At 43.0% G+C, this 23,795-nt stretch overlaps 1 protein-coding gene across 2 annotated transcripts in view; it reads left to right on the forward strand.

Annotated features, from left to right (window-relative positions):
* The window catches only part of Yki (Transcriptional coactivator yki), a 31,139-nt gene that overhangs the window by 1,747 nt on the left and 5,597 nt on the right, over positions 1 to 23,795 (forward strand). Inside the window, exons 2-4 of one of the 2 annotated variants that reach the window (XM_078182525.1) lie at positions 22,687 to 22,910; positions 23,279 to 23,466; positions 23,547 to 23,750. In XM_078182525.1, the coding sequence (XP_078038651.1) occupies positions 22,687 to 22,910; positions 23,279 to 23,466; positions 23,547 to 23,750 (616 nt within the window). The remainder of the gene's footprint in view (positions 1 to 22,686; positions 22,911 to 23,278; positions 23,467 to 23,546; positions 23,751 to 23,795) is intronic. The other variant, XM_078182524.1, reaches the window with a different exon arrangement.

The following is a 23,795-nucleotide window of genomic DNA, read 5'->3' on the forward strand; positions in this document are numbered from 1 at the left end:
TAATCACGCAACAGTTAAGCAAAGAACAGTGGCCTTTTTACTGCTTTGGGATGGCATTCATTCATAAACCATTGTATTATTCTACATGATGTTTCACCTGATGCAGATGACTCTCGAAGACAGGTTTATTCCCAAAACATGCCGTGTTATATGAAAGAATGGACTAATACAAAGAACGGGATTAGGTAGAAAATATTAAAATATCGACTTTTGAATAAATTTGATTTATCGTTGTTCTCATTTACACCAAATTTGTATAATTAATCACTTCTTCTACCAATAATTTTTCAATATCATGGGACATTTGAATCGTCGAAAGCTGTAGAAAATTTATTCTTAATTTTCGGAACATGTCAGAGACAAACCACGTTAGGAAGGGGTTACCTGTATTATATGTGTACCATTCTGGGTTAGTTCATCGTTATCTATAGCGAGAAACGTAGATAAGGGCCTAACGGTTTCTCATGAATAGATGTATAAGAGTTGTTCGAGAAGCAGTTTCCTGCAACTTTCTTCTGTTTTGTCTTTTGTTCTGTATTCTGTTCTGTTTTCTGTCCGCCTGCCTGAATGATTAACTCATCAATCGAATTCGTTCTTCCTTTCACCGATTTTCTACGCTGTTCCTTTTCTCTTTTTGCGTCGAAATCTGTCGTGAGCTGGTAAGTAAAGTTCTAAGAATTTAAAGGTACTACGGGGGGAAGGGGGTGGGGGGAGGGGGCCGCAGGACAAAGGGTGTCGTAGTGTCCGAAAAGAATCATCTTGCCCCATGCAGGGACCGATTCCGGGAACTTTCGAAAGATTTTTATCTATTGTTAGACCGACGGAGGAAGTTTTCGTCCGTATATCTGTGGATTTCGCTGCTTCTGCGTTGTTACCTGCGTCGTTACATGTCCACCTATTGGGAGAACGGAGCTTATCGAATAGAAGTTAGATGTACGAAACGATTGCTCTTACAGCAGATATGCTTGAACTCATGAGCTTTTAATTCTCTTGATCATTCGGACTGATTTAGCGCATTCAGTAACGATTCGAACTGTTTCTGGCCATTTATCGGAGAATCCGTCACTACGTAGTTACGACGTCGATCCGTTTTGGTCGTGCATCCGTGTGTTAGGGTCCCACATACCTCAAGGCCGTCACCGTCTTTATCGCCGACTCGACTCGCTCATCTCGTCTCGTCTTGACTTGCTCATCTTGTCTCGTCTCGTCTCGTTTCGACTCGTCCCGTTCCCGTCTCGTCTCTACGATTCCACCGTTTCTCGGTCGCGTTTACCCCCACTTCTTCCCAGGCAAGTATCGTTGGTCCCCGCCGACCCTTATCCTCTTTCTCTCTTCGTCGCGTGTTCGTCTTTCCTCGTCGATCGTTCGGGACGCCTACTCGATACCGTCCCCGTCCCTAGCACTCCCCTGCATCGCGACCGTCTCGTCTCCTTCGCTCGTCCAACCTGATCCACCTGCGCCGCGACTAGGATTCCCACGTGTCACCTGTCGTGGGAAACGCTCCCCGTGTGCTTTGTCGCCTCGCTCTTCTCCTCCTCCCACCCACCTGTCTTTGACCTGCACGGGACCTTACCCACGGGGATGATTACGCTCGACTTTCGGGTTACGTTCTTCCCCTGCTGTTCAGCCTTTCGGGTACACATTCCCTTTACAGCTGAACATCTTTTACGTTTACGAGCTCGGTTTACCTGATGGAACAGACTACCGGCGATTTTTTTAATGCCACATTTTTTCAACGTTTCAATGCCATTTGCAACTACACTTGTGAACCATTAAGTCACCTCCCAAGATATCCTTGATTCTTAAAACCGGGCTCGTCTAACCTTCGGATCACACAATTTTTTCGGGCATTATTTCTTTTTTTTTTTTCTAAGTGCTACGGTAAACATTATACGATGTTATTATGCAACTTGCGTTTGTAGAAAATTATTTATATAGAATTGTTTGACAAATATAGGAAAATAAAGGAATAACAGGGAAATATAAAAGACACAGAATGATTATACAAGTATATGTATAATAATGTTATAATAAAATGTTACAATAAACCTGGATCATTTGTGTCATTAAATAAATCTATCTATAAACACGTTTAATATTTTGAACAGTTCGTTGCTACAGCTGGGTGAAAATAACCCAGTTACCGAAGTCTGAGGGTTAATCGAAGCTGCCGTTTATTTGGAGCAAGACTGAAAGAACAGAATTTAATCGAATAATTCTACTCTTCTTCGCTTAATTGGGTCAGTTGCTTGATCGGACCAAGGACGATAGCAACAACCGACGAATATCTTAATGTCTGATACGCTTAAAGCGTTTAGGGATTAGCCGACGATGAGTTGTTTAGAAAAGAGTTGTAGCTTCCCGTGGTTCGTTCGACTACGCTCCATTACGAATCAGTCGGGCTGACGTCACGACGAGATATATCACCGATAATCGATGCTTCCAGCGATAAAATAAAAGGTATTCCAGGGATACGTGGGAAGGGATCCGGGCTGTTCATTCAGCTGTTTCGCGAAGTATTCATCGTTTGGTCGTCGCGTTGCGCGCCGCTGGCCGCGTTTACAACAGCGCGTTTGTCCCGCGCGCCTCGCGTTCTATTGTTCTTCGCGTTTCCAAGCATTTCTGCCTTCTTCTTCTTCATCTTCTTCTATTCCATCTCCTTCTTTCTGGTCGTTTCTCTCTGCTTCTGTTTTATTCGTGAACCTCGAGAGAACGTTCGAGACGGAAAGAATTTCAAAAGCTCGTCCTCTTTGACGCGAGCCAGTAGGTCATTCCTTGGGTTTACCTGCAAATCCCGAGGGTGACGCGACGCTTCTACCTGCCGCTGAAAATCGTGAGAACTTGCACGATACCTGGCTCGGTTTTCGGGAATACCGGGAACTCGGTTTCACCCTCCGTGAGAAATCACCGCAGGCTCGCAGTCGGTGGAAACTTCTTTTTTCGGGGCGTTCTCATAACACATCTCTACATTTATATTAATTCTTCCCTATTCTTTTTAGACATCTTCCACTTCGAACGTATTACTTCTACATTTATTAATTCATCCCCATTCCTTTTAGATATCTTCCATTTCGAACGTATCTAATTACAATAATGTAAACGAGATGATCTTTTTTTTTTCTCGCATTCGAGAAATGTCAATGTAGCATTCACCGGACTGTGTACGTCAATTGGTTTTGATTCGTGAGGAGCGATGGCACGACTTCGTGAGATCAACGGCAAACTCGTTAATTGCACATGCTGCTGGATAATCCGTGAAATAGGGCCATCCAGCACGTAATCCTTGGTCGTTCGTAAACCTAACGAGCAGTCGCAGTAACGTTCCCTCGAAGGATAATGAAGATTCCCCGAGTGGCGCCTACGCGATTTCGACACGAATCTTGGACATTAGCCTCGTCCGGAACAAGATAGGATCGCGGACCTCGTAAAACTTTTAAGGGACAGTCCCTCGATAACGCATCCTTAACCTTTCTGTTTCTAAACCTGGCGGCTCCCGTTAATGCGAACTTAATCCCCCCCGAGAGTAGTTTCGTCTTCCGGTTTCACCGCGCACTTTGCTTGCCGGTTACGTAAACGCGTAATGGGAAGTACGTATCTGCCGATCTCTCGGCGTGATTCAAGAATGGCATGGAAGTTCGAGCTAATTTCCCAACCGATTACCGAACCGTCGAACGTAAGCACCTTCGAATTTCCCCTTCACAATCCAAACCGCGACTACAATTTCTGGAGAAATGTTTTCGACCCCTTCTTTCTTATTTTATTAATTGGATGAGCTAAATTATAGAATCTAATATGATGAACTAATAATTTAGCTCGAGAGTGCAGAGTGTAAATTGCGTTGGGACATTTGTGAATCGCAGAGAAAATTAATGTTATCCCTGTAAGAGTTCGTATTTCTAATGATTTTATTGGTACAATTATATTGATTATAAAGGATGCGATGGACTTACTTCTTGGTGGCGCATTAGGGAGAGACAAAAAGTTGCAAAATTAAATTTAGGATATCAGAGACGATTATTTATGCTTTTATCGCTTTCTGGACGAAAAACGAGACCCTCGTGATCGTATCCACATTGCGGATTCTTATACAAAATAAAAATTGTCTTCATTGATTACAATATGTAGAAACTACATAGGCATTTATCTCTTTTTTTAATCATTCTAATGAGGTGAAGGGAAAATATAATATTCTGATATTGTATAAATGTTTTTGCAATTTTGCATTTGATTTATTCATTTTTGTCACAAACACATAAAATCCGCAGTCTAATGATTAGCCGGCAAGAGAGCAGTACAGTGATCCTAGATTCTGGATAATCTTGAAGAAGCTTAAATGCTATGGTTGCAGCTTCTCAAATCCGTTGTGCCAACGTGTTAATCGGTGTTGATTAGTAGCGTGTCACCAGACAAGAAGCAAGCTCGAACGAAAGCAAATCGTTTCGAAAAGCGTTCGATGGGCAGCGACGCGGATACGTTCGGTGCTCCGTGGCCAGGGCAATACGTCCTCGGTTACGTTGCTCGAAGTTTTCACCGCGAAACTGTGTTTCCATTTTTCTTTTCGTATCAAGAGCCCCCTACTATCCGCGACTCGCGACGTCGACCATTTGCAATGCCGGAAGTTGCGCGAAAACCTAAACGAAAAGAAAGGAACGATTCACCGTCTAACGATCGTCTGCCTCGCGATCGCGGGTATCGTTCGACTTTATCGTATTACATTTTCGCGGTCGCGATTAGTTTATGCCTATCTGTTCTCGACGCGATCCAACGTAAATATTGTTCGATCGTTTCGCCGGCTACTGCGCGTTCGATTATCGTTCAAACGTGAGAAACCAACGGCGGGAGCGAACGATGCACGTAATGCTCCTAAAAAAACACGATTTCTCGAACGTAGAGGCTTTGGTTTCGCGGGAAATATTATTTCTTTGTTCCGGGAACAAAGTATCGGATACGATGTGTTCGAATGACGGTAGAGTCTCCATTATCCGAATCACCGACATCTGAATTTCGTATTATCCGTACGCGTTGCATATCTAAATACGATCCGTGTGAAGTTTTCGGTATAACTTTTCTGTTTACTGTAAAATGATTAAAATAATTTGATTAAATTTCACTATTATTTGGAATAACAAAGGAAGAGGAAACACCCGCGCTCTCTTAAGTATTTCATCGTTTCAAGATTAGCACCGTTGATCCAATTCTATAAAAGTTACTTTAAAGTACGAATACTTTATACACAAATGCAACACTATATCTCGTACAGATCGATTAACGTTGTTTTAATAATATCCAATAGCATTAAAGCTGTAGAAAGTGTGTTTTCACTTTACTGATAAAAATATTGTTAACCCCTTGCGCTACAATAACGAGTCAGACTCGTGGTGAACATTTCATGCAAGCTCTACTAAATATGAATATTATTCATTTCTTCTAAATCGAAGTAAAAATAAATTCTTCTGTAATCAAAGTATAGAAACGAAGGTAAATAAAAGCAATGTAGGAAATAGAAATTGTCTGGTCCTATTAGGAAAATTATTCAGTACGAATAAGTGCTAATCGTCACAGCATGAAAGTAGCGAAAGGGGTCAAAAGCAATAACAAAAAGTATAATTCATTCGGTAAAAATGAGTCGTATGGGAGTTTTCGGGTTCGCACCACTGTGCTCCTCATGTTTATTGCGTCTAATGAGTAATACGGGCGCTAGAGAGTTTCTCTCGTCATGGTGTGGCATGGCGCAGCGTGGTGCGGCATGGTGTGGCATGGCGCGTCGGCGAGGCTGCTTGTAGAAGAAGTGCAGCCAACCGCGAGAGCGCACGGTTGTGTTGTATTATGCGGTAATGACTGCAGTGTCTTCCCTCTTTCTCCTCTGTGCACCGTCTCCGCTGCGGTCTCCGTCTTTCTCCGAGTATGTTATCCCTCTTCCCAGCCTGTTCGTCCAATTACCTCTGGTCGTCGTCTCCCCGAGGTTTGGATCTTATCCAGAACCGGGACTTATTAGAATCTAATTTGCGTAATTGAAACGTGATTCGAGCCGCGAACAAACTGACTCTTTGAAATCCTTCTAGGAAGCGTCGCGCGTCGCCTCTGCTCGTCCGCGTCCGCGTTCCGTCCAATCTATATTTTGCTCGAAACAAGCACGAACAACCGAAACCGATGAAGCTGGTCGTTACACGTTATTATGATATCTTCTCCATGGCTCTTGCGGCATCGAACGTTCTATCCGAGATTTGAGGATCGTACGGTCCATTTAGGACCATGTTCACATTTTCGAGCGAGTTAGATCTCGCCATCTTTTGCAGTAACCAGCAAAAGGAGTCGGGTGACGCACTGATAAAGGACCACAAGACAGTCGTCGGTACTGTGTGCGTTTTCGCTTTGATTCTCCGGGGAATCCTCCTCGAATACAGTGACAAAGTGTTGGACGAAACTTCTTTCTCGCAACTAGTAGAATCGACCCGTGTTTGCCAGCTTCTATTTCCGTGCACCACGTTCTGCATCTTAAGAATGAACAATCGAACGTCGACATTTCTAGTCTTCCCTACCTTCGTGCATGATCAATGAGGTATGGAACGCGAAACGAATGCACGAATGACGCTGGCTATGCTAAAACGAATTAATTGGTGGATCCTCGTTCGATATATCAGAGTTCATGCCGGCTTCGAGGGAACAGAGGATGGGTGGGTTGTCCGGGAAAGGTTGCAGCACCATGGTTTTCCTGTACAGGAATCGTTCACGGTTCCCCGACCCTCGATTAAAGCGGAATGGTTGCGCGAAGATGCTCGTATCGTGGAAACGGGCATCCTTGAGCCAGAACACTGGCCAACGATACTTATCGTTCGTCGACTCCGATTTTCCCGCGCCGAGGACTTTATCGTCGCGCTGCTCGTATTTTTCTCTTTTTCCCCTATGATCGTTGGTGTCTCTCCTGCGCCGACCGGCGCGTTACCTCGCCGTATAATGTTATACGTTAGTCCCGTTATCTAGGTTCACGTATCGTACACCTCGAGGAGGAGGAGGAGGCAGAACGGGCAAACGAGCGAGTGTGCCCCGACGAAACGCCGAAGCGGCTCCGCGAGTCAGCAAGCTCCTTCATTTTTTCTTTCCTTCTTCCTTTCTTCCGTTCTTATTTTCTTATTTCCCTCTTTTCTTCATTTCTTCGCGCCTCATCGGCTGCGATGAACAGAACGGCTCGCTCTCCTCGTCTATCCTAAGGTTGCGTTCCCACGTGTACACGCTCTTGAAAAACCCTCCAAAAGTTTCGCCTTTGTTTCTCTGAAATGTTCCCGAGATGCTTTCCCGCCCCCACGAATATTTTCGGCGATATTTATTTGGCTATTACACGGCACGAATTCTGGTTGGGATACAGAGGGGAACATTCGTTCCTTTGCACGGTCCACTTCGTCAAGTTGAACTTCTCAGTCGTTAATGATTTCGTAGGAGCCAGAGAAGATCTACGTTTGTGAGCAAAAGTGAAGGCACGCATTTTTAAATGCAATAATTTTTTTGAAAACGGAATGTATGGCTGAACATTTTTTAAACGTTACAGGGACTTATTTACAACGACTAGAAATACGTTTTTCAATTTTACCATTACTTGGAATGACAACAGAAAATAGAGGACACCTATTTTTAAAATAATATTTAAGTCATTATACAGTAAACTGGTAAATTGAATGTTATTGCATTTTAACACTAAACCTACCACCGCCGATCAAATGGCTGGTGCCAGATTTATGTTTTATCTCGTAATTATTGAAGTCGTAAAGCTGTTCTATTAAAAATTGTTGACTATAGTTCTCTATTTGGCAACGCACTATTATAAAAGTTGTGAAAAATTTGAATAAACTTTATCTCGTAATTCTTATAAAGCAACATTTGCTAGTCAGTTTTAAAACTTTAACGTTTAGTGTTAAAATATGTTCTTTAACTTTTGTCTATAAGTGTATGTTTGTTATTCCCGCATTCATTAATTTACGGTATCCGCACAGAATCGAAGAAGTAACAAACATCCTACATCTTAACTTTCCAGTCCTTGTTTTATCAAATAAATTTCTCCGGTTTAGTCGAGATTTTATGGTCGTTGGATGAGTGGTCAACTTGTTGAAAGAAGCGAATAACATGCATCGGACCACGAAGGATAATGGGACTCGTTGGGAATAGGATTATCCTAACTGACATTACCGATCGCCCAGAAAATGCTGCTTTAAATTAATAAATTTATTTTTAAATAAGTGGAAACAAACCATGGAATTACATTTGGGACTTTATGGAGTATATAGAGTAGTCTAGCTTGGTTTGTAAGGTGTTAAAAATATTTTTTAGACATTACGGAAAGTGTAAAGTTGGTAGATAAGACATTTGAACTAACGAATATAGGATTCTTCTGTTAGGTGCAACTACGTCGCACACAACAAAAAGTGATTTCGTATCGAAACTTCTCTGCACCAGTTTAGTAGATTCGTAGAAATCCTTCGGCAAGTGTAGACTGCTCGAAAACATCGTTCGATTCCGTCGCTAGCGAAGAGGAACGCGCGCACGCCCGCGAGACGAAAGGTCTTGGCAGCATTGGGAACACGTTTCGCCGCCAGGTGAACACACGAGACACGACGAGCCAGCGAGCGACGAGTCCAAGGTTTTCCGTCAACTGTATCGTTTGACGAAACATTAGTCACGAGCGGAATCACATTTTATCCGCGGAATTCGCGATGCATCGTCGAACCCGCACGCCGCAGCTCGACACGATCGACTTTTTTGGCTGGGTCAACTGAACGATTTCCCTGCGACAGTCTCACGATTCCTGGAAGGTCGGATACGAGCCGAACGAATGAATTAACGGGCTCGGAATAGGTCCTGCGCTAATCGCAATGGCTTGAGATGCCCGAGATCACGATTAAGAGCTTTAGTCACCGCCGTTATTTTATTTTTGTCTTATATATATATAATAATAATATAATAATAATATATATAAATATATATATATATATATATAAGGTAAAAAACCTTTTGTTAGAAAATGTTTAAGAAGATTTATAAATAGTACAAAGAAAGAAAAAAAGGAAATACGATATAAATTAAATGACAATAAAAGCAGTGATTGTTAATAACAATAAAAGTAATAATTGTAATGATAACAACAATATTATTTATAATGATATTACATGTATGAAAGCATTGGTGTGTTTTAAAAAGCATTTGCAAGATTTGAAGCTTCGCATCGTTTGCCGATTTTTGGCAAACTAAGATAATTTGTGATTATTTTGGTATTCGTTACAGGTACAGTACCGGACAAATGAATTCGGACAGAAATATTTTTGTTTCTCAACGATGTTATTAAGCTGTTATTGGTAGGAGAAGGTTACTTTTTCTTTTGTTTTCTATTACTTGAAAGCTACCTCACGAAGTAGTTAGACGTAGATATTTTCCCTGCATTACGTATAAAGTAGATTTTATTCGAATTTGCTCGGACAAAAGTATTCGGACGTTTCATTGATGTATGTAATGTATCTTTTAATATCGATATATTTATTGAACTCTTTTTTGTGCTTTTATTCTATCCTTACGAAGATGGTGCGAGGACAAAGTTTACCGAAATGTATGAAGGAACGAGTTGTAAATGCTTTAGAAAACGGTGAAACCATATCTGATGTTTCCCGAAGGTTTTGCATCGCAAAACAAACTGTGTACTCTATTCTGAAGCAATTTCATGAACGAGGACACTTGGAAAATAAATCCAAATCCGGCCGTCCGAAAGAGTCTTCGATTAGACAAGGACAGACAAATACGACGTTTGTCGGTTGCTGATCCCGGGAAGACTGCAGTAAAAATCCATAAAAGTTTAATCGAAACTGACGACTTGGATATTAGCGTGCGTACAGTACGACGTCGTTTAACGTTTTTCGGGTTACATGGACGACATGGAGTGAAGAAACCACTGATTTCAAAAAAGAATAGAGTGGCCCGACTTAAATTTGCTCAAGAACACCTTCATTGGTCAGTAGAAGACTGGTCCAATGCGCTTTTCAGTGACGAAAGCAAATTTAAATTATTTGGATTTGATGGAATTCAGTGGGTACATCGACCAACAGGTCAAAGATTCAACGTGCGTTATCAAATTTCAATTTCAACAATAAAGCATGGAGGAGGAAGCATTCTGGTTTGGGGGTGCTTTAGACATGTTACCTCATACAAGGGAAATCATGGACGAAAATTGGATATTCCAACACCATAATGACCCGAAACGTACCTCTCGTGTTGTGATAAATTGGATTCGTGTAAATAATGTGAACGTTCTTAAATGACCATCGCAAAGTTCGGACCTAAAGCCAATAGAACATCTTTGGGAACATTTAAAACTATCCATAAAACATGAAAAATTTCTAAATACTGCTAAATTGTACAGCACTCTTTGCCAAAAATGGCAAAACATTACTCCTGCTACATTAGTCTTTTAGTTATCGATTCTAGAGGTTATTCTACTAAATATTAATTTATTCTTTCATATTCATCTATAATATTCGGTTATTTTATATTTTCTTCCAGATTTCAGTTCTGTCCGAATACTTTTGTCAATCAAATTTTTGTTTATTATTCAAAATATATATTTTATGTTAGAAATTGCTAAATTGGTTTATATATTGGTTATATTATATTGGTATATTTATTTATATATTATTGGTTTGATATATTATTTACCATTCTGACCCTCATATACTGCTCGATTCATTTTATATTAATATTGTGATTTATACATAAAAACTAAGATAAACCATTTGTCCGGTACTGTATCTATAGGGTGGGTTTTTTCAATCTTGCAATTACACCCTATTGAATTTACCCGAAGATTTAGATGCTAGAACGGATCTAAATAAGCCTGATAGTTGTAATTATTTCGTAGCGATCATCGCCGTAGAGAACGGAATCCGCGTCCTCTATCGGTGAGTTGTTAATTGGCGCATTACGCGGGAAAAAGATTCTGCAGACGCATGAGTAACCTTCGCAGATCTTTCGATTGTTACTCAACGCTTCCTGTTTCCCATCGTGAGTAATCGGGACGTAGCTCGTTCAAGAGCACGTTATGTCAATGCGGGTGGTATCGAGATAGATTCGCAGTGGAAACCGACGAAAATAATCTCTTGAGCTTTTTAAGTGTACGGCGAAGTATGTACTGTGAGAAAAGCGCGTGAACGGCAGTCGACTAATTTCCCGAGGTATCGAGGTCTCCGAGTTGTTGCTCGTCGACGAGAAAGACTCCCGAGACTTTTCTGCGCGACACAGAGCTCTGACGGTAACTGCGTTAGCGTCGCGGAGAGATTTTGCCACGGGTTCTCGTAATCCACTTATAACTGAAAAATGGTGAAAAGTGTCTTCTACCTAGAGTAAGGATCCCAATTACCTAGGTTCTCCGGAATATCGTCACTTTCATTTACTTTAAAGATAATAACAATGATATGGCATAGAATTATAAATAACAAAATCTTAGTGCAACATTTGATACTGCATTAACAGAATAAAATCATTTAAGTACTGCATAAGTTTACCGTACGTTTCAAAGAAGTGATTAAAAAATAGTAGTTGCGCGTTTGTCGCGAACGATACCTTTCACTTACCAATATGGTTAAAAAATTGAACTTATATAAGTAGTCACAATTTTAAATAACTTAGCTTTTTAATAAATAAAACATTGAAAGCTTTCAAATAGCTTTTGTCGACTAAAACGCTGTTTCTATACTACGAAAATCATTCGATTATATAAAGCAAGTAAAAAAAAATAAAGGCACAGGTTTTTGAACTCAATAGTTCAAGATCATCAAGAGACAAGTCGTATTATCGATATGTATCCGTAATTAATGTATTAATTCCCTATGTTTAGTACAATTTAAATTCTTTAACAGTTTAATTTCAGACATCTAGTTTGGTATAAATATGTACAAAAAGGCACGAAGAACAAATTAGAAATATTTGGGACTTGTCGGTATTCGGGTCACGATAACTGGTATAAGTAGCTTTTCGAAGTATCAGTAATTGGGACATTTACGTTATCATTATTTTTCATGAATTTTATATCAATAAAATATTTAAGTGGACAATACAAAATGTAAAAGACAGCTTTTACTATTTTTTGTTATTTTTACATAAATTTCAAGGATAAATGCTGGAAGACGCATTTATTTACTTTCGAGAATCGTTGCTTATAAATCCTCATTAACGTTTTGTATTAGTAGCTTTTAAAGTGGTATCATTTTTTCGAGTCTGTAGCATTTGTTTTTGCGACCTCTTTTTCAGATAAATACGTACATCCTATACGATGTAGTTCATTTAACGCATTAGCTTAAATCTCTTGAAATTATGACGGGCGGGATTTTCCTTCCTAACACGTTCCGTGCCATGTGGGGCGTATACGACCCCCGTTGCACTTTCCGTTCAGGCCATTTGCAATTCTCATTGAAAAGCGTTCGACCTTATGTTTCTTAAAATAATTCATTAAAAATTAAATTTATTGCTTTGTTGTCTAATGCATATTAAAATTTCTATCTTTTTCCTGCCAATTGTAGCTTTGCAGTATTGAAAAAATGTAAGGCAAACGTTTCAAACGACTCTTTTTAATCTTTAAAGTGTGTGCCGTATATGCCCCACGCGGCCTGAATGGAAAGTCTTCAAAAATTGCCGTGGCAGGGAACGTGCTGGCCACAGAATTACTGTCAATGTGTTAATAACCGGGACCCTTGCCCTAGAAGATTGATAGTCGAGCCGAAAGAAATCGACATGCTACCGATCGATTACTAGGCAACCAATTAGTATTCTCGCTGCGGGTTAAAAGCCGTGTAAATGGCAAATGAAACGTGTCAAAAGAAGCGCATAAAAAGAGTTCCAGGTGTATACGGGACAGGGAGAGGAGTGGGGGCAGCGTAGAATGTTTTTGTCGGTAGGCTACGGTGATCGCGTTGGAGTAAGACATCGGCGTAGAAGCCGCCGTCGAGCAACCATCGATCCGAAAAAGTTTATCGCGTCGCGACGCAGGGAAAATGGAGCGTTACGCGAGGCTGATAGAGCAGCCGGTTGTTCTCGACGGTATCGAGCGGTTCGCTCGTAAATTCATCTCGAGGACGTTTAGTATGCGTTTTCGAATGCAGTGAAAGTGGCGAGCGCGCGGCGACATCGGCATCCTGTTATGTTCAGGGTCAGATCAGCTACGCGAACGGATCTTTTCCTCTATTTTCTCCGTCTGCCGCCTCTCTCTCGTCTAGCTCGCGTCCTCTCCGGCATTCGAGGAAATCGGGTCGAAATTACGTGCGCCCGATAACGAGCGTTATTCTCTCCCGATAAATGGAAAGGTGGTCGCGATAAACAGCCGCGCGACGCGTGGAGAACTGAAAACGCGAGAGATTAAACGTCGTCCGCGTCAGACTTTATTTTACCGGCACGTCACGTTCCATCTGCGGCAACCTCGAAAAATCCATCGAGCGTTATCTGCCGGCGAGCGATCGTTAGGAAATCGCCAGTTGACTTTTTCACGCACCGAATGGATTACCACCTCCGATTCGATCCGTCGTCCGTAAATAATTAACGGCAACGACGTCGCGTTTCTTTTCTTCGAGACGCACAGCGTGTCCGATTTGGATATAATAAATCGGAGCAATTTCTTTCTCCTACCAGAAGATTTCTCTTGGTCGAAACAATAGTAACAATAATGGCTGCTTGTCTAGGCTAGAGATCTTATCCCATTTCAGCTTGAATAATAGTTTCTGAGTTGCTCTAAGACATCCTTCTTTGTTGAGACAAAAATTTCATAGTACTAACTATTGCCAATTCAATTGTTTGAATGGAATTTTCATCGTAGTAAATAAATGATGCGGGCCACTGAACTTGTTTCGTACACTTTCAAAATTTAAATGTGACGCTTTACAGTTATCACAATCCTATGATGGTGCTTTAATAAATTGTATATATTATTTATGTAATTGTTGTACGATTTCTAATATTTATGGGGCACTAAAGGATGTAGAAGTCGTATATACAAATAAATTGTAAATTGTTTTGATAAAGTCTATATTTTGTATTCTAAATTTGAAATTCATAATTCGAAGTCTTAAATTTTAAATTCGAAATTCTATATTATAAATTCTTAATGCTAAATTTGAAATTGGAAATTCGTAATTCTGAATTATAAATGTCGGTTTTGGTTGCTGCCTGGTTTCTTCGTATCTTACGAATTCGCGCGTGCGATAGATGAGTAACGATACACAGTCCACGGATAACTATTAAGTTGTATCGGATGAATCTAATCGATAGCACAGTGTTCGTTTATATCTCCCTGAATCTCGCTACAGATGAGATTGGGATAGCAATACGAAGAGTACAAACGAAATTGAATAAATCAAACTTCCATTTTGATATTGTACCTGTCGATCATTGGCCATCGATCCACGAACGATTCGATTGGTATCCGAGGATACGTTCGAACTCTACGCTTATCGAATTTTCGTGTCGAGAAGTCAGTTGGACAACCGAGCAGAGCCAAGTAGGCGGCTAACTGGACGGCTAACTAGGTGGTTAACTAGGTTTGTAATCGCGTTTGCGTCGAATCTACGGGTTCCAGCTCGCAACGGTGGCTCCCGCGAAGTATTACAATGCGTCCGCCGGTACGGGAGGATTGGCGTTTTTACCTCGCGGCGCTGAGGCTAAAGACCCCGGACACACCTGTGCGGACGCGAGAGAGACTTAGGCGACGAACGCGCCAGAATGCCGGATAGGAGGACGAATCTCCGGGAATACCTCGAACGTATCGAAAGTTCAAGGCAAGCGCGAGTGTCCTCGACTCGCCTCTCTTCGCCTCTCTTCTCTCTCCTCTCCTCTCCTCTCCTCTCTCGTCGACAAGTTCGTCGTTAGAATTAGCGATCGCCGCTGGGACTGTGCAGCACGCTCCGAGATTCATGGTGGTGATCAAAAAGGGTGGCTTCTCGTTCCTTCATTCGGTTGATCGTGTTCAGTCTTTCGGATTTTTCTCGGGTGGCTTTCATCCCGCGGTTCGAGAACGAATCCTCGAGAGCCGGATTTCCGGGTTACGAATCGAGCCGGTGGCGCCGGGCCGCGTCTAACTTTGAGTTTCGTGTCAACAATTCCGAGCATCGGTTCCATAAATATCGTCTGTCGCATCTTTGATGTCGATAGCCGCGCGTGCAGCTTCGTTTCTCCGGAAATACTTCGATCGATACCCGTCTTCCGCTCGGATCCAGGGAAGACAACATCCGAGACTATATCGGATCGCGACGGTCACCGGATCTAAATAAATCATTATTTATATGCGTGCTCGTCCAACGGTACTCGTAGCTCGCGGATTAGACGCGGAAATTGTGACGCACGATTTTCGGTAGCGGCCGGTGTCGTGGCCATCTCGGTTATACATACGGTAGTGCCTCGGCTGTCGAATCGACGTCCGTATGAACGACACGAAACGGAAGCAACCCGATTGATCGAGCAAAGTTCCGGTACCAAGTTGGAACTTTTGATTTATTCATTTTATTTATTCTATAACGAAGATTGTGCTTATCGATTAGGTTCGTCCAATCGATATCGGACGATATTGCACATGCGAATTCGTAAGATATAATGAAACATTGTCATGTCATTACCTCAGTATAAGGTAAGAACAAAAAATTTCGAATTATGAATTTAGGATTTAGGATTTGCTATTGATTTACATATACGACTTCTAGACCCTTTAGTGTACCAGAAATATTAGAAATTATTCGAAAAATACACAGAATCTCCAGAGTACCATCGTAGGATTGCATTAGTTGTAAATTATTTGTTTGCTTGCAACGATTGTTTACATGTCGTTTTGCTCTCCGAGAACTGTGGTGAATAAGAGTCGGTCTCGCTGGACTATCTGTGTCTGTAAGGACAACGCTGCATGCCACGAGTACAAAAAATTTTACTTTACGCATCGATCGGCCAATAGAAGATTCTGTAATATTTACCGGTAAAAAAGCCGTGAAAACAAATTCGATAGGCAGATCAAGAAAAGAAGAAAACAAGGAGACACTAGTAATACTACCCAATTTTGCCATAAATAAATAGAATTCATAGTCTAGTTATAAATGTTACTGTTATTACCACCATTATCAATCTTACTATTCTTATTGCACACTCGTATCGCGCACTCGCTATTATTACACTTTCGGTAATAAATGGTCTGCCCCGCTAACATAACGAATCAATTAAAACAATTTAAATATAAAGCAACTAGTGATCAGAACTTTAAGCGACAACAACATCTTTAGGATGAGCACACGTGACATGCGGTGCTTGCAGCCACGGACAGGTTGCTAGTTACTTGTTAGCGTATCCGCAAGTTTAAGCAGATTCCGGTACGCTCTTATAGAGTTGCCGTGTGTCGCAGGACAGTTGCGAAACAGCGCGGGGACGATGAGTGTTAAAAGGGAACGAGGCAACCACCATGTTCATACGTCCAACTTTCCGTTCCACGTGTTACCGAGCGTAAGGTGACCGAATAATCCGTTCGACCTTCGTGGCGGAGAGATTGCCACGGATCCCTAGGTGTCTAGGATCGAGGCGGATCGGTGATCGCGACGTTTAGCGGCGTTGATCGTGCGCCATTAAAAGATCGTGTTGTTAACGGTATTCGGTCGTTTCGGCGATAACGTCGCGGGGCGACGGACGAGTCCGCTTGTCGTCTCCAAGCAACAGAAGAAGACGAAGACGAAGACGAAGACGAAGAAAAGGACGGAGAAGATAGGTGATAGGTTTCCGGGGCAGAGGAAGGGTGTGCTGAAGGGAGGCAACGAGAACGGTAGACACGACCACGAAGACGGCGACGAAGACGACTACGACGACGGGAGAGAAGAGTAGGCAGGCGAAAGAGAGCGTCGGTACGAGAGTGTCTATTTACGAGTTGTCCGGCGCCGTGATGTCCGGAGTAAAAATACATCGTAGTCCGTATGCCGTGCGCCACACAGAAACCCTCTTGTAATTCTCCAATGCTCTCGAGCTGGCTGCCTGACTGCCTCTTTTCTGTTCGCCTGCCTTGCTGGCTGCCTTGCTGCCTGCTTCTTCACCTCTCGTCCTCTTTTCCTCCTTCCTTTCTTTCCATTTGCCTCGCTTTTCTGTCTCGCCTGCCACCGTCTTCTCCTACTAGTCCTCTCCGCTTCGATTCGATACGATACGATTTGATTCGATACGATTCGATCCGATTCGACTCGACTCGACTGAACTCAACTCCATTTGACTTGACTCAACTTGACTTCGACTATCTTGGAACGATTCCAACAGCTCCTCGGAGGGACCCACGAGCGACATGTAGCTTTTGGACCACGCCGATACCTTTCTGTATTCCATCGTGTAATTGCGCATCCCCGGAGGATAGATTTTCTATTTCTTTCCGGCTAAGTATTTCCGTGCCGATCGCCTATCACCGATCGAGAACAATTCCGCTCTCTTTTGCTCCCTCTGTCTCTCCGTTGGATCGCGAGGATTTCCCCGCTCGGACAAGTCCGCGCGACTGGAAAAGCTGCTCTCCTCGAGACGAACGTCGTCGGCCAACCGTCTCGAATCTTGAACGACACCGCTCGATTTTCTATTCGAATGAACGCGCGTGATCGCCGCTGTCCAGGCCTTCGAGCTGCCGCACACGCGCCGTGGATCGAGATACATTTATTTATAATTACTAGACTAAGGATCCTTGTTGCGCTTGCCTGCCACGTGCTAGCAACAGATGCTTCGTGGCCAAGATCTATAGCTGCTTTGTTTTTGTCCTCCGATCTCTGCCATTGGCCAAACCAATTCCGCTCTCGTTCCGATCAACCCTATGGTCCGCATCGTCCTCTCCAATGTGGACTTCATTTAAATGCTGGGATTAACACCACGTGCTATCGCGGCGTGCCGGACTCGTTGTCAACATCCTGAATACGGTCTAGCAAATGTTGATCTATTGTTATATTTTTTTTATTAGACTACAGATTTTAATGAAAAATGAAAATTGTATACATCATTTGCAAATACAAGACATAGTAGTACAAATTCATAGTAATGCAATTTTTGTAATCATTTAGTAAGTAATCATTTTTGTCGTAAATGCATAAAATCCGCAGTCTAATTATTATATATTAATCCGTTTCACGGCAGATTTCAATTCGTGAATATCAGTATTGGAAAGACAGACATGTTTGCGGTTAATGTTACAAAATCGAATACTAGTCTTTTTAAACTAATCACTGATTTAAACTAATTTACTTGATCTCCGTTATTTAAGATATGATTGGTTTTTGTTCCTGTTATTATAAAAATGGATTGTCTGCACGAATGAAATTATATTAAACTGAATTGAATTGAATGTAAGGGATGCTTACATCTCTGAAATGTAAATTAAATTCGACTTTCTGTCTTTGATATTCTGACAATTTCAATTAACGTAAGCACAGCGATAAATAAAGACTTTCTTTCTCGTATAGAATGCCATTAATAATAAAGAAATGATAATTGAAAAATTGGTGAGGGACCAACGCTTCACCCACCGAAATACCTGCTCTTTAATAGCAATAGGCTGTGAAATCTTCATAGAAAATCCTAAAGGAACGATTATTGCATTAGTTTTCAAGGGATACGTTTCAAGAATTTAGCAACACCGGTGCATTATTTCTACGTTTGCTATTTTTGTATTGATATATTTCTTAGCAAACAGAGATGCATATATTGCAAGTGCGTGGGCAACCCGATATGTCGTTCCCAGACCAACGAATGTGCCCACATTTTATTCTCAATCTATCGTAAAAAAAGAGTTACAACAGTGAAGGTATGACAGTTCTCGAACGATTCCGATTGACGATTGTTTGTCGTACGTTTGCGAGGAAGTTCCCCGAGCTCCGAACGACCGTGCCGACTGGTCGCGGATCACGGAAAACTGCAGGCTTAGCTGGTTGGATCGGATCTACGCCGATCGGATAATGCTCTTAATAGCAGAAAAAAAAAACTACGTCAAACGTTCCCGGCTTGGATATTATTAAACCGCGTTAAGAAGATTCGTTCCTCGCGCAGGGAATATACCGGGAACACCGGGCGCCCGACCATTTAGAGAACTTGTTTGCGTCCTCGCCTCGATGACTTAAGCGAAACGCATTAAGTCATCCGGGATGGGATACGAGAACGGGAACGAGAACGAGTCGCCACGGTTTTGCCAGAATACGTAACGCCTCGCGAAACCTCTGAGCAAACCGTTCCTTTCCGACGAACGAAACAGATTCCGCTGTTGCATCTCGTCATTTGTCCTAAACGCTATCGTCGTCGTGGTTATCGTGGTCTTCGAGCTCGCAATCAGAAATACACCTTGTCCACCGTCCGGGGAAGTTTCAAATTAATTAACCCTTTGAGGTGGCCGACATAATGGAAATATCTCTCAGAAGTCGTGCGTTGCGTTTATGAAATCAACAGCCGCGCGATTGTGCGTCGCGTCCTGAGATGGAACGTATTCGCTGTTTTGTGATTCGGACGGGGACAAAGATTGTTAATTTGGAAACTATTTACAGAAATTTCTCTTACATTGTCCCTCTGCTTCGTAATAAAAATGGACAATCTGTGAAGATGAGATACGATTATTCGGGCTTCGTGATTCGTTTTTATAGTTGTGGATAAACGGCAACTATAAAAACGAACCGGGGAGCTCGAATAATCGTATATTCTCTGCCCGCAGTTGTCGATTTTCGTTCGTAAGCTGAGAACACCAATTTAAAGATAAGGGTGCACGAGTAGAACGATGAATGGAACGGTGACAATGAGATTTCTTTTCGACAGAAAATCTTTTTAAAAGTTTCCATTGATGACAATTTCGGACTCGAATGATTCTATTCCCAGGTGAACTCAAGCTGTATCGAATGCCAAAGGTGTCTAAGATTAATCCTAAAATGCGGTCACAGTGTTCAACCTTATCTACGACAGATAATATCTAGAAATTTCAGTTCGTACTCCGCGTTTCGCGCGCGGCGTCCCCATTAGATACGGAACAGTGTCCAGAGGTTTTCGCAATTTTCTTGCAGCTTCGGCCGCAACGGGTTCAAACGGTTATTCTCGCCTTATATTTGAGGAAATCTTGAAATCTGGTTCCGTCATTCTCTGTGTTAGGCGAATCAGGGGGGGGGGGGGGGGCGACACGAAGGAAGACGTCTCTGACGCCTCTTTTGCTCCGGAAGAGATAGCGAAGATCCAATTAAGAGTAAGAAGCTTAGAAACGAGACCTATTACCGGTTATTAGTTTCTCATTTCTCTTCACCCACATTCGTCTGCGCCTCGACCGCGTCCACCCCTGTCGCATAGAAACCATTTGATACTTTTCTCGAAGCGACAGTTCGCTCGAAAATTCTCGGGCGCGCATTCCCACGTGTTTCATCGATCCCGAGGTCTTCTTTCGTCAGCGATCGGGACGATCGAGCCGAAAAAAGCGAGATCGAATCACGTGCCGGAAGGTTTCAGGATAAAAAAAAGAAACAGGTATCGGTATCGGTACAGCGCGACGCAATCTGTTCTCGTCCAGCCGGGAAACGATGCCCGAGCATGCTGTAAAGTATGATGCAGAGCATGGTGCAGAGGGTGGCGTGCAGCGAACCGCATGTTTCCAAGCTGTCTAAAATTTCCGTGGAGCCGAGCAAGGTGGCCGGTACGCTCGGTATTCGTTTCATGAAGGTAAATAAGAGGTTCGGCGGTGCGTCAGTGTCGTCGCCAGCGTCGGCGTCGGCGTCGAAGCCCCGGTACATGCTGTCAGCCCTGGTCCCGGTCCCGACACCGGCACCGGTGTAGTGTTTTCCACTTCCTCACGGCTGAAAAATGACACGCGAGTAAGGTAAATACGTTGCTCGGGGGCCGGTGGGAAGATGTCGGGCAGCGACGACGGCCACGAGCACGAGGACGAAGACGGGGATCGGCAATCACAGCCATTAGCCGCTATTTTTGTCGGAGGACCGAGAAACGCAGTGTTTTCGTGCGACTAAAGCCGTTTCGACACTTGGTGCGATTTTATCGGCGACTACCGCTTCGGACACCAAAAAACTCGGACTAGTTAACTCACCGGTATCGTTTCTTTCCTCCGACGATTCTGTGACAATTTTTGTACGACGTTTCGGTCTCAGATAGCTGTGACGATAATCGTCTCCGCAAATTCCTCTTTGGATCGTTACATCTGGATAGGTTAAGCATTTTGAAAGCATAGTTTCGATTTACAGTAAGTTCTCCTAAATTGTCTCCCAGATTGGGTACGAAAATGGACGACCTGGGAAGAAGAGATATATGATATTGCCAATCAGCAACTATAAAAACGAGCCGGGTAGCACAATTAATCGTATCTCTTCTTTTCAAGTTGCACTTTTTCATTTCCAAGTTGCCTGCTGAAATTACTGTAACATTAAATGGGCATTTAAGTAACGCGATTTATAAAATGTGGATTAGCTGTACATAAGAAGGAACACATTTTCGTAATTCGCATTATTTCATCGTTCCGTTCGACATGATTTCGATGCAACGCGCAATCAATCGCGTTACAGAAGGATTGATATAACTAGCATTTGCAAAATACGATCGGGGTAACGGTTGTAGAAGGAAGACTAGTAGATCCGATTGAAATCGTTTTTGGAGTAACTTTCAAGAACACGTTCCACGCGGAAAACTTCCTCTGTTCGAGCTCGAATCGCGTACGGTCTTTTCTAATGGTGGCCGGTATTTGCTCGTGCTCGCAGAAATGTGATATTAACGCGTCCCGTGGTTTCTTTCCTCGAACGGCTTTAAAATACAAGACGACGTCCTCGGGTGCGCGCCGGTATTCCGTGGCTCTTTATTTCTCGAGACGTTTCGAAACAAATCCCACGAACAAATAAATAAGACCAAGAGATATATCGTTTCCCCGAAGGAACGAGTAGGCGGTTTCCGAATTATTCGCGGGAAAATTTTCCCATTGACTGTACCGATGTTGTGGAAACAGCGCTTCTGTGGGGTTGGGCCTCATTTTGGTCAGGTGAAATGCGGCCCAGATTGCGACCAGGTGCATGTTGCTTCGTCTTTTCATTTCTCTTACAATTTAGTTGCGGAAATTCTTACGTTGGATGCCATTGCAGGGTTGACAAGGTAAAACCGGCTGCTTTCAACTTGGCTTGTTGGGATACAAGGGAAGATGCTCAGAGCTAATAACGACAATGGCGGAGTTTCATTCAAAAATATTTTCTTCGAAGAAGTAGCTTGTGTACTGAAGACTTAGCCCTGATGTTGTCCATATATCGATGTTTGTCTTCGAAGGATTGGCCATTGAGAGTTAATTATTTTTGGTCGAACGAAACTCATTATGTTTTTGTTCAACAGTGAGACGAAACGGTGCTTTCTTGGGAGTGTTGTTAGATCCAGGGAAGCTCGTCGGGCAGAATAGGAAAGCTCGAAATTTCCGTGAAAAAATGGGTTTTATTGAACCTGCGACCATGGTTGTGGCTGTGGCTGTGGGCTCGCGCACACCGCTCGGTCGGCCGCTCTTACTCGTTCGCGTCGTCGTCTTTTGAATGGGACTAATTTTAGAATGCGCCTACTATATGTGGATAACTGTATACGCGCCGGTGGCGTATTCAGTTTCTGCAGGACGGGGCCCGCCGCGCCACGCTTAGTACGTAGAAAATAGCGTCGTTCACAGTGTTAATTTTCTGTTTCCAGCCACCTGACGCGGACGACGACATGGGAGGATCCGCGAAAAACAGCGGCCGCAGCGAACGTGGCGGCCGTCGCCGCCGCCGTCGACAACGGAAAGTCCACCAGCGCCGTTGCAGACTCTCTGGGCCCGTTGCCCGAGGGGTGGGAACAGGCCCGCACCCCCGAAGGAGAAATATATTTCATTAATCACCAGACGCGCACCACCTCCTGGTTCGATCCGAGAATCCGTAAGTGTCTCTATGCCCACATACCTTGCAATCGTAGAAATCAAACCAAAATTTTCATTCAAAGTTGTATCCTTTCAATATATTTTTTGAGCACACCACTAGGTCCGATTCTGTAAATCTAAAACCCTCTGATAATCAGCCAATATTTTGAATTCACTTGAATTATTGAACTGTGTTGAGAAAAGCAGAAGAAAGCGTCGAGTAAAGAAGTGTAAACAGTAAAGCAGCTCTATCCGCTGATCGCTTCAAATAATGTTATACAAAACAATAACGCGTGGTCCCTTGTTGCGATACAAACGGGTTGAAAGGACTGCCATTGTGGGTTTGCTGCTTGAAGGAAATGTATTCACAGAGGAAACGTGTTATAGCTACCCATCTTCAAAGAGCCCCCACTTCCGGCGCCATGCTGCCCCAGAACTGGCTCCAACAGCAGCCCACAGGGGGCGGTATCCAGAGCAATCAAACGTTGCAGGTTTGTCAGCAGAAACTCCGTCTTCAGTCGCTACAAATGGAACGCGAACGTCTCAAACAACGGCAACAGGAAATCATGCGTCAGGTCGGTGGAACACTTTTTTCCGAGAAAAGGTTTGCGTGTATGCGGGGGAGTAACAACGCCGCGTTTTGGTTCTCTCGCAGCAAGAGTTGATGCTTCGACAGAGCACCACCGATGCTGCCATGGACCCGTTCCTGTCGGGGATCAATGAGCAACACGCGCGCCAGGAGAGCGCCGATAGTGGTCTGGGTCTTGGTTCCGCGTATTCTCTTCCACACACGCCGGAAGACTTCCTCGCGAACATCGATGATAATATGGATGGCACAAGCGGTGAGATATCCTCGCAGGTGTAGAACTATACTCGTAAAGACGTAGCGCTGGTTGAAAGACAA

Source organism: Augochlora pura, chromosome 6, assembly GCF_028453695.1.
Source record: "Augochlora pura isolate Apur16 chromosome 6, APUR_v2.2.1, whole genome shotgun sequence".
In the NCBI taxonomy this organism is placed as follows: domain Eukaryota; kingdom Metazoa; phylum Arthropoda; class Insecta; order Hymenoptera; family Halictidae; genus Augochlora; species Augochlora pura.